The following is a 12250-nucleotide window of genomic DNA, read 5'->3' on the forward strand; positions in this document are numbered from 1 at the left end:
GCTTTCCTCCAAAATTTCCTGGTTTTGTGGAGAACCTGTGATACTACTACTGCACGACAAATAAATCAAGAAGATTCTCCATATATCTTTTCTCTTTATTGTCAATTTTAACTTTTCACAAAGCTTTCATTAATCTCTATTTTAAAATAATGTACTGTAATTAAAACTTCTTAACTAAACAGAAGAATTCTTTATTCCTAAATCTGAAATCAAATACTTAAATATTAATTCATTGAATTCTGAATTACTTCTAGGTAGATGGGTAGATGAATATTCATGTATGTAGGTGGGTAGACATAAAAAGGAAATGGCAGATGATTTTTTTTCCTTTAGTGTGTTTAAAATCTCTCTTATACAACACTATCTCCCCCTGAATCTACTTCATTCATGCAGGCACACACAAATTTCCCACCCCTAGAAGCCCCCAAACTCTACAGTCTCTTTGGCAGCTGGGCCTCCAGCAGTCATTGTCTCCCATAGTCTGACACTTAGATGTGCACACACATAAAGGCATGCTTGTTAACCTATGAAGATCTTTTTGGATAAGTTATCACACTTAAAAAAGTCACTTAAGTAATAAAATAATAATAAAAAAAAAATAACAAAACAAAAGAGAACACTTTTGTGCTATCTAAGACCTATGGAACCAACCTTTATTTTGTTTCCCATCTCAAGCCAAGCCAGACTTCTGTCCCTGTATTTTGGAATTGCCTGCTTCTGTGCTCTGAATTAAAAATGACCAGCGCTGATGAACCCCATCATGGTGTAGATTGCCTTTCTGGGCAATAAACAGAAGTGTCTGTCTCCAGGTCAGTTTCCTTTATATAAACCTCCAGCTATATGTCTTCCCCCAAAAGGCTTGGAAAGCTACGGTCTTCACCTCTGCCTTCTGTATGAGGCTCAGCTCTGTATTGTAATGCGTGGGCTGATCAGCTGGGAAAGTATCAGCCCCTAAATATGAGCATTCAAGTCCTTGTTCAGGAGAAAGCTTAGCTGATTCTTGGCCATGCAATACATTTGCAGACTTGAGAAAAGAAGTGCAATACCAAATACCATGCATGCACCAAACACTATCCAGTAGGATAGCTTGAAAAACTGGTTCTCCAAAAACAGGATTAACATTAGAGGATGAAGGGCTATCGATCACTGGATTTTTTTATTCTAGGAATTACCTGGAAAAGGTAATGGGAGGCAATACCAAACAATGTGGCCTTCACATCTGCCCTGGAAAATGATTCACTCCTGCCTTCCTTGGCCTACTAGCAAAGCCTATGTTTCTGTAGTCTCTTCTCAGGCACACAACAGCCTATCATGCCCTCAGCTGGAAGGAGCCATGCACACTTGGGAAGCTGTTGAAATGCTTGCTTTTGAAGGCTACTGAGTAGACCACAGACTCTGGAAACAGGACACTGCAACTAAAGATGGACTCAGAGGATATGGAGAGCCAAGGAGCTAGGCAGTGCTATACTATGCCTTTGTGAATGTGGTGGCTTATGCCTGAAGCAGAAAATGTCTTCCTTTCCCTTCTCCCCCTATGGAAAATTGCCTGAGGTGACTTACAAATTAAACTTATATTCACATCTTAAAGAAAAAGTACAACACTGAAGAAGCTTCCAGAGTGAAGTGTAGCTGCTCTACACAGAAGTTTTCTAGGCCTCCAACCTCAGATGTTGATCACACTGGGGGAACTTGTGTAACTCTAAGAGGAACATTATAGAGTGTGGAGCGGAGTGGAGACAACACAGCCAGGCTCTATGATAAGAACTTGATTGTTCTTGCTGTAGAATATTGTCAGGCTTGTTAGCGTTGAAATACCCAGTGACTGTAAATCAAGAGAGGATTGCTGAGACTGGGTTTGAGCAGGAATGTGATTTAATTAACATGCACGAATTTGTATTGATTAACATGCATATCTTGTTCATCTGGCCAAAGTATAGGATGGTTGTTGGAGATTTGCAATTGAACAATGGGCCTGGGAACATTCAACTGTTGACTGCCCCTCTTCGGAAATGGCCATCCAGACTATTTCTTATGCACAGACATGTACATCTAATCCATGTATCTAATTCAGATACAAGGATGTAGTGAGGGACTGTAACAAAGGCTGAATGAAGATGAAGTACATGTTTTCAGCTGATATGAGTGCATCTCCTTCTCTTACTGCACATACCTTCACTGGGCTGCTGAGTTAATAAGCAGGTTTTCAACTGACATGGAGTTAATTTTCTTATGCATGAGGTATCTTTCAAATTATTGAAAGTGGAGAAAAGAGGGTGCATCTGAGGCACAGCTTATTTCATCTGTCTCAGATATCGATTGTTGATTATAGTCTTACTCCTAATAGCTAGTAGTAGAGTCAATGTATGTTTTCTGTTCCTTGTTTTACTGCTGCATGCACCCCTTATTTTATCAGTGCATGAATGCTGAATCTCTTCATGGATCCCTTCCGGCATGTTCCCAAATTAAACTCAAATATATTTTAAAGGTGTCATAATTCCAGGGATATCCTGATTAACAAGGGTAGGACCATACCCTGTCTTTCCCATCTTGGTTTAGTCTTCTAGTATTACATATCAAAGCCCTATACCTTTATTCCACTTTTTTTCCTATCTAAACAGTAAGCATGGGGTGATACATTACAAGCTATGAATTTGAGTATGCACTCAAAGCATCACTGCTTGGAGCAGATCTCAAGTACAATGTAAAGAAAAGAACATAAGTTAGATTAGCTTCATCCTAATATTGTATCATATAACACTATATGCTTACAGTCACACCAATTCCAGTCCCAATACCTGGCTTGGGAACACACACTTCTTCCACTGCAGTGGCTTGGAGTAGGGAACTCCATTTGCTCCAGCAGCTGGCATTGAGACCCCCACTTGCTCCAGTAGATGGCACCAAAGGTCAAGGGTGCCTACACCACTGGGCTGACTCCAGTTGAGGCCAGCCAGTTCACTCATACCAATTCCCCCAGCAGCTGTCACTCTGGGCTCAAAGTCTGTAGGACCCTTTCAGATCCAGAGAGCTCTGCCCCCTCCAATTCCTGATAATAGGACCCCTACTCGCTCCTGTACCTGGCCCCAATTCCACTTCCACACACATAGGTCCCACCAGTGACTGTTTCTGAGACCCCTGCATTCATTCCAATAGCTAGCACCACAGGCTGGAGTGCCCTTTCCCAACCTGACTGCAGTATCTGACACTGAGGTTCACTCACCCATATCCAGGTCTTGGCAGTAGCTGGTTCTTAATCCTCACAGCTCATGTACATTTTGGAGAAAAAGTGCAAATATACAGAGAGATAACTAAGAAAAGATTTAATGAGAGGAAGATGGAAGGTGATAGACAGACTGTGGTGATCAGGTGCAGTGCTTGGCCAGACAAGTATACTACAGACCCCATTTTACATACAACCAGCTCTTTTATATCCATTTGTTTTTACCTATCCCACCTTTTGTTCTCATGATCCTCCCTGGAAATGGCACCTGTAGCTTCTTAGCTCACCAATTAGTGACTGAGGGGTCTTTGTCTTATGATTGTCTTCCATCTTAGAAGTTATCTATCAGATAATCATTCTGGAATAAATATTCCTACACTGTCACATGCTCTCATAAATCAGGGTGACTGACCAGACTTGATTCCCATCATTGCCTCCCCTTCTTCTTCTCCCTTGTTGCCCTGGAAAAAAAGGCCCTTGACCAAATACCCTTAAAGAAGCAGACTCTCTTGTTCTACATATCCTTACACAAACAACTCCAGTGCTCTCAGCTGTTCCATGGTGTTCTTGTCTTCTTCATGAGCTTCATTGTTCTTCTCTGCATGCATTCCAGCAAATCAATGTCTTCCTTGTAGTGGATCTGCACCCATCTCTGTCCATCCTGCTCAGATTCTGAGGGACTGTTCCATGTATGGGAGCACTGATCATGTTTTCATGGCCAAAGAACAAGCATCCATTTCTGGAAAGCTAGGGGAATGGTCTGTGGCAAGTGGAAGTTTAGGGGTTGCAGGGTCAGTCTACAAAGCATCACTGAAATACTGGGGTCTGGTGGGGAGTGAAACTGGTCTGGGGCAGGCAAAGCTCTATGTGGAGAAGCTGGCTACCATCTCTCTGAGGCTGGACTGCTGGGGGCCTGCAGGTTAGGCTAGAGGTGTAGCAGGAAAACTCAGTCTGAGGGCTCTGTTTGAGGCTGAGGAGCATAGGGGAAGAGGGTAGTCCCACAGCTGGGATAGCAATGATGTGTAGGCCAGATGGATACCAGCTGTGTGGGTGTAGGAGATATGGGACAGGAGTCACAGTGATTGTAGTTGAAGAGGAGTATCATTGGGCCATACTGTGACAGGGAGGTCTGTCCCTTTCACAGACCCTTGGCTACTTTTTCCTGCAGCAGCAGGGCAAGCAGGAAGAGACCTTTGCTCAGACACCTTTACTGTGCTGCCTTTGCACTCTCCAGGATCCTGGAAGTGCAGAGGCAATCTCCTCTTCATGCTCCATGCTGATCAGAAAGAAACCTCAGGCAGGCAAGGGCTGCAAAGGTTGAAAATCCTTGCTCCTTTCTTTGGCAGGATACCTCACAGGGGTTGCTTCATGAAAGCATTTTTTCCTTCCTTTCTTTGCCTGTAACCATGCTCTGTTTTTCTGCTCTAATCAGCTCCTCCCCGGAGGGCCATTAGGATTTCCCATAACAGCTCTATTTCTAATAGCCTCAGAAGGCCCCATTAAAACTTCAGGAAACTTTACTCCTGTGTTTGACCTTCTCACAGTAATTTTTTCACAAAGTCTTTGTAAAGTAAGGACGCTATAAGCTTACTCTTACTTCTGACTCTGCAAGTAGTCAGAAGGTGTCTAATAGGAGAAATCATCTTTGAGGAAGATTTTTGCTAGACTTTGCAATTTTCAATGAAAAAAAAATGTAACAAGGCTTCTCTTGTTTCTCATATTTAAGACTAACAAAGTTAAATTAATTCACTTCAAAAACTTTTCATCTTTCAGTATTTGTGGTCAAACATCTTGTGGACAGTCTCTGGTTACTTTTTTTCATTAGTAGCTCTTGTAACATCTTCCTTCTCACCAACTCTTCCCACAGCAGAAGTAAAACTGCATTGCAACTTCTGTGTTAGCTTCAATGTCCTCTGCTGCTTTTCTTGTAAAATTGGCTGAACATGCAATCAGCATGATTGATCTTTGCAGTTGCCAGAACTTATATAATTTAGAAAATGTTTAGGATTTTATAGTGTTTTGAAGATGACTTTTCAGTTATTTTCACATGACTGGAAAATGTACCAACATGGCAAACACTGGTCACATAGCTACAGATTGACAAATGATGACAAAGTGCACAGACAGATAGATGTGGGTACATTAAGATGAGCAGAAAGATGATTAGCAATTAAAGTTAATGACAACAGTCTTTGTCAATGTTTGTTCAAGAATTAAAATAAATATTTACATATATTGTGGTTGGAAAAAATATTGGTAAGTAGACAAGAAAACAAATGCATATATTATTTTACAAAAGGAAAATCTGACAGAAGTACACTTATTTGATTAAAACATTATGAATATCTCAATGCGATACTGAGACAAAGAAGTCATCAAGTACATCAGCCTCACCTCTTACCACTGTGTTTTCCCCCACATCCAATAAAAGATTGAAATTCTCCTTAGTCCTCCTTTCCTTTTTTATGTCTTTATAAACACATTTTTAATTGTCTTTAACAGCAATAAACAGATTGAACTCCAGTTTGGCTTTTTCCCTTCTAATTTTCTCCCTGCACAGCCTCACAACATCTTTGTATTCCGCCTGAGTGGCCCACCCCTTCTTCCAAAGATCCTAAACCCTCTTTTTTTTTTCTTGAACTCTAGCCAAATCTGTCTGAAAATAATGAAATGACTGCTCTAACATCTACTTTATTTGCATTTTTTGTAGTAGTACTATGATTCTGAGTCTCTACGCAAAATAAAATTGTATGGAAAATCATGGAATAATGTAGTTGAGAAGGGATCTCTTGTACAGGCACTGAAACAGACTGTTCACTCTCTGCCCTTGAGCATGTCAACACTTGATAAGAAACAGTCCAGAACAACCTGGTCTGACTTCATAGCTGACTACTTTGGACAAAAGGTTGGGCTAGAGACTGCCCAAGATCTCTGCCTATCTGAATTATCCTATGAACCTACAATTTGTTAATTTCTGTGTCAGACCAGAGTAGTTGATCATTCAGGTGTTGCAGATAGGTGGCTGACAAACAGAAAAGAATGCAAAGAAAATTAGTTCCATAGTTTTGAATTGGAGAATGAAAGCATCTACTTGCTTGCATACTTTTGAGAGCTTTGGTGAAAACCTCCATTAAAGCAACATTAAATTAAATTAAATTAAATTTAAACATTAAAACATTAATTAAAACATTAAACATTAAAACATTAAATGCAAGCTCCTTTTTTATCCCGTTCCCTGTCTACCAGCCCCAGATGGATATCTTGATCATCTGAAGACATCTTAGACAGGAACTAAATTGAAATCCTAGTTAGTATCATCAGTCTTTATAGAGTGCCATTCATCTTATCTGAAGTGTATACCTGGGAAGAAAATTAACTGCCTAAAAACAGGCATTTATTGTCATTGTGAATGTCCTACAGTGCTCTCAATGGCCTCCACCCGTAACTTCAAAAAGGGGTAGTCTCTGACTGATCTAGTGTTGAATCTGCTAACCAAAAGATTTATTCTGCAGCATCTAATAAGTCACGAAGTTATTACTAATGGTTTCTCTTTATGCACCTGAGTTGCTATCCTCAGTTAAGTGTGATTCATCCTGACTTGATTAGGTTAATGCTCATAACTTCAGTAAGTTGAAGTCAAGCAAGGTTACTCTCACTGCTGTTTGTATTGAATATCTTGTGGCTATGGTGATAGTCTTGCTATCAAGACTCTTGTGCAATTCTGTCCTTGGCACCTAAGAACTCAATGGAGTGTTTGCTGTAGTGCCTTTCTTTAGCAGAACCATGGTAGTTGTATCTTTTAGGTTGTTCTGACTCTTTGCAATCCCTATCTCTAAGTACTAAGGACTTCTATGATTCTATGACTTCTAAACTTGTGGGTTCTCACACAGGTGTCCACATGCCAGGTAGATACCTAAGCTTTCATTTCTGTAAGTAGAGTTTCGGGGGACAAATCAAATGCATAAATATATGGGTCCAAGAATTTAACAGTCCATAGGTCATTCAGTGGAATAAAGCAGCTACTGTAGAAAGATGGCTTCTCCTATGGCTTCCGTGACATGACTCATAACCTCCTGCAGATGCCTTAAGTAGTCTGCACCTACTAATATAAGAGTATAATTTGATGTCTCATCACCTGAAATGTTCCTTCAAGGAGAAAGGAACGGAATAGTATCCTTCAGTTAAATCATATTAACTACTCATAGCATTAAATTATTGTAAAGCAACAAAAGAAAATGTACTTTTCAGATACCTTTTCCTCATAACAGGCGATTACACTGTTTCTATTTATGTCAAGATATTTGTTTCACATACCACACATGAAACACAGAAAAACTGCAGTGGCATTTATTCTGAATCAATAGACACACCAAAAATGACCAAGAGAAAAATGAGCTAGCATCTACAGGCAATGAAAAACATAAATAATACAGAAATTTTAACCTTTATTAACACATATGAAATTTGTGCTTTAGTGCCTGTGCAGTAACAAGAACATAAAATGCAATTCAAATAGTAATTATAAAATTAATAAAAAGTAAATTAAATGCTGGGTAAATACAGAGGGAGAAAGGAAAAAGAAAAAGAGGAAAGTAAAGCATGAGAATATGCCAGGAGTTATTTTGGTTAACAGTAATAACTGGCTTGAATTATTCTTTATAAAAAAAGCAGAAACTGTTACTGTAATGTGTTATTGAGATAATAACCTGCACTGTAATCAGAATATAACAAAGAACCTGGATAACAAGAGTCAGAGTTGAACTCTCCCCATCTTACAAAGCACAAGGACGATGGTGTCTGATGACTATTTTTTCCAATGCCTCCTTGAATCCTTTGTTTCTCAAGCCATAGATGACTGGATTCAGAAGGGGTGTCACCACTGTGTAGAGCACAGATACAGCCTTGCTGAGCTCTGAGGATAGGCGGTAGGTGGGACGGACGTACATGGAAATCATTGTACCATAGTATATAGTCACAACCATGAGGTGTGAGCTACAGGTGGAGAAAGTCATTCTTTTTCCAGAAGTAGAGGGGATCTTTAGGATACTGAGGATTATAAGTAGGTATGAGAAAAGAATCAACAGAAAGCAGCTGGAAAGGACGAGGAGAGAGAGGATGAAGATGACAGCTTCTGTTACAGTGGTGTCTGAGCATGAGAGCTTCAACAGTGGAGAGATATCACAGAAGAAATGATCAATGAGGTTGCAACTGCAGAAGTGCAATCTGGAGACCATCAGACAGGGGAGAAAACCAGTGAAGACACCAGTGATCCAGGAGCCCACAGCCAGACGAGTATAAGACTCAGCAGTCATAGTCACAATATAGTGCAGGGGTTCACAGACTGCAAGGTATCGGTCATATGCCATTGCTGCCAAGAGGTAGCACTCAGTGGCTCCCAGGGTAATGAAGTAGAAAAGCTGTGCCATGCACCCTGAGAAAGAGATGCTCTTCCTCTCTGCCAGTAGATTGGCCAGCATCTTGGGTACAATTGTGCTGGTGTAACAGACCTCTAGGAAAGAGAGGTTCTTGAGAAATTTGTACATGGGTAAATGAAGTCGTGGCTCCAGTGTCACTACTGAAATAATAATGAAGTTTCCTAAAATGGTGAGAATATAAATAACCAAGAACACTATGAATAGTAGGATCTGGTACTGTGGGTTGCCACCGAAACCCAGTAGCCTGAATTCCAGTACTGCTGTGTCATTTACCATCTTTTGGAAAAAGACAGGATTTGTCTGTTAAGAAAGTAATCAATATCAGAATGTGATAATTTTAAGCAGTGAAGGTGTTCTTTTTAAAGATTGTGTTTCTCAAATAAATATTTTGGAGCAGCATCAAAGTCACTACTGATCTGACCTTCCATTCTACCTCCTTTCCTTACATCCTGCTCTCTATTTGTCCCAAGACAGATTTTTTAACATGTATTTCATGAACTTCACATAGACAGATACAGAATGAATTGCAAATGGTCATGTAGACAGCCACTCTTCACACTTTCAGATAAGGATATGTATCTTTTCATAAGGATATGTGTAAAAAATTGCATAAGTAGATATAATAGGTATCATTCATACTAATGCATGCTAAAAAACAATACATAAACTTACACATATGAACTCAGACAGCAAAGATCTACTATTCACTGACAGAATTAATATGCACAATCAACAGTACTTATTGCACTCATGATTACTTTTTTTTAAATAATGATTTCAAACTACTCATATACATGGTCCTGTTCAAACACATCAAGATAATACATAACACTTTCAAAATGCTTTGCTATGGCAGGATACAAACTTCCACACAGATTCAACAGCAGTCATATAATTTCTTGTTAAATACTGTGCATAAAGATAAAATTCCTGCCTCATGAATGGAATTCATAGTGAATAAACTATTATTACAAGTTGATTAGGCACAATGCAATTCATAAGAATAATCTCATTTTTCCATACACATAATAAAGCAGATTCATATAGTATTTATCTACTCACTTACGTATGAACCACTACACATAATATTGAGTATGTGCTTCAGACCTTTTCCAAACTACAAACACATTAGGTACTGATGAGGTTTCAGTCTGTGCTCAGGTCCTTAGATTGGATACGTCCTTTACTCTGTAGTTAGAGCTTTATTAACAATCTCCTACATTGACTACAACATCTCATTAGATAGAAACCCTTCTAGATTCAACTACCTTTTGGTCAGTCTTGACTTTTATGAAGACAGGCTGACACAGACAAAGGTGGAACTGTACCAAACATTGATTTCAGTCTTTACTAAGCATCTCTAGGGAGTAATGCCATGGGTGGAGACACTCCGTAGAACACCCTAGCTACTACTGCAAGGCTGATGACACATCTACAGCCTGTCAGTAAGAGGAAAAATCCCTTTGAAAAAACTGCATCCAGAATTCACCAGATACACTACAGACATTTCAGCTAACCAAACCATGCTTTCTGAAAAAAAGCTCAAATGTAGCAGCTCAGTAACTGTAAAATGAAATTCTATTGTTAAAAAGAAAATCATTTTGAAGTACATTAAAATAACTGAAGATTTTGCTCTGGGACATTTTCGCAGCACATTTCATCCAAGTTGTGTCTTTCTACTGCATCTTCTGAGTGACACTTTGGGAAAGCTCTCTAGGCAAAACGTACGTTTTGCTGCTTGTTGATCACTTACGGGCTTTCAAGGCTCATCTTCATAATTTCTGATTGTCTTCAAAATGTTAAAGGGGAAAACTAACTAAATAAATAAATAAGAAACAAAAAAGACTTTTTGCTACTTATTTCCTATTTATGTTTTTTGTTTGTTTGTTTGTTTGTTTGTTTGTTTTTCTTCAGTCAGAAGGTATCTGGAACGCGTAAAGCATCAAAACATATTTTCTTAGTTCTTCAAACATTTTTTCATTTTTTTGAAAATGGCAAGCTTACTGAGGAGGAAAACTTTAAAGAGACTTTTCTCTTGAGTTCTTCATTCCCAAGTTAACAGTACAAAAGAGATTCATTGGAAGGCTGCAATGAGGTTGTACTGGGTCTGGCTGGGCTGTTAACTTTCCCTGCAGCAACCCATACAGTGCTGTGCTCTGCACTTGTAGCCAGAACAGCAGTGGTATCACACCAGTGTTGTGTCTGCTGCTGAACAGTGCTGGCACAGCATCAGGACTCTCTCTAACTCTCCCAGGGGGTGGGCAAAAAAGTGAGAAAAGAAACATCACCAGGGCAGCTGACCTAAACCAACCAAAAGGATATTCCATACTGCATGGTGTCACACTCAGCAATAAAAGGTGGGAAGGGAGAAGGAGTGGAGTGGCTCTCATTATGAAGACGTCTGTCCTCCCAAACAACCACTACGCATATTGAGGCCCCGCTCCCCAGGATATAGCCAAACATTGCTTTTTGATGGGAAGTAGGAAATAATTATTTTCCTCTCTCTCTCTGCTTCCACACGGCCTTTGTTTGTTTTTTTCTTTCTTCCTAAATTCCCCTTATCTCAGCCCCTGGGTCTTTTTTTTCTTTCCAGCATACTTTCTACTTTCTTCTCCCCCTCTGCTTCTGCGGAAGGGGAGTGAGAGAGCAGTTGTGGTGGAGTTTAGCTGCCCAGCAGGGTATAACCACTATGATCACCTCACAGAGACAGGACATACCCCTTTTCCCAGGACCATCCCCAAAACTGTCCTGCAGTTCCTCCTTTTTCTTAGGGAATTTCTGGCTTGTGTAGGCTGGAGAAAAAAGAGAGGAAAGCAAGCAAATTGGTATTTGTCACTGAGCTCTAATGTTTGGTACCTATGGTACGCAGCAATTTCTGAAGCTCTTGCAAAGAAGCTAGTGCAAATGTTGAGCTGAATCCCCTCTGTAGGCACCTTTACAGGCTAGGACAAAGGGACAAAGTCTTACTCTTCACAGGTTCAATGGAAATTTCCTGCTCATCGATAGTATTTCCTCATCTCACATAACATTTTACCTACAATCTGTGTTCCTGATGGGTGGGAGGAGGAGGGGTATATCTGTTGTGTTGCATCCTCATGTCCATCCTTACATTGCCAGAGAAGAATTTTCTTTTTTGGCAAATCCATGCCAACATAGAGAAGCTTGTAAGGAATTTTCCCTTTGGCAGTCCTGCCTGCCACTCTTAAAAACAACATCTCTGGGCAGATGCTTCATCTTTCAGTCCCAAACCCTGTCAGTGTGCAGCTGTCCCACAGAAGTAAGAAGGATCACTGCTCACCCTTGTAAGAAAGAGCCATGAGGCGAAGATGTCTATAGGATGAGGTACATAACACCTGCAGCATGCAAAGATCCTACTGCAATCAGAGCAGAGTTGCTGGAGGCTCTACTGCTAGCTCAGGGATTCTGAAGTGTAGCTCTCTGTTTTAGCAGGGCCTTTGCCACATGGCCCTGTCTGGTCCTGGAGCTACTTCACTAGCAGAAGAATGTTAAAGAGCTGCTGAGGACAGCACCATGCTTGGGGAGGGAAGGGGACACAAATGCTTGGCACTACCTACAGGGAAATTAGCTCTTGCTC

At 40.2% G+C, this 12250-nt stretch overlaps 1 protein-coding gene across 1 annotated transcript; it reads right to left on the reverse strand.

The window, feature by feature from the left end:
- Positions 1–3014: 3014 nt before the first annotated feature.
- On the reverse strand, positions 3015–8931 carry LOC116493524 (olfactory receptor 11L1-like). The gene is made up of 2 exons (XM_032194987.1): positions 8026–8931; positions 3015–3071 (listed from the first exon to the last, which is right to left on the reverse strand). The coding sequence occupies exons 1-2, from the start codon at positions 8929–8931 to the stop codon at positions 3015–3017; spliced, it is 963 nt and encodes a 320-aa protein (XP_032050878.1).
- Between the last annotated feature and the right edge of the window lie 3319 nt (positions 8932–12250).

Source organism: Aythya fuligula, chromosome 11 (assembly GCF_009819795.1).
Source record: "Aythya fuligula isolate bAytFul2 chromosome 11, bAytFul2.pri, whole genome shotgun sequence".
Classification (NCBI taxonomy): Eukaryota; Metazoa; Chordata; class Aves; order Anseriformes; family Anatidae; genus Aythya; species Aythya fuligula.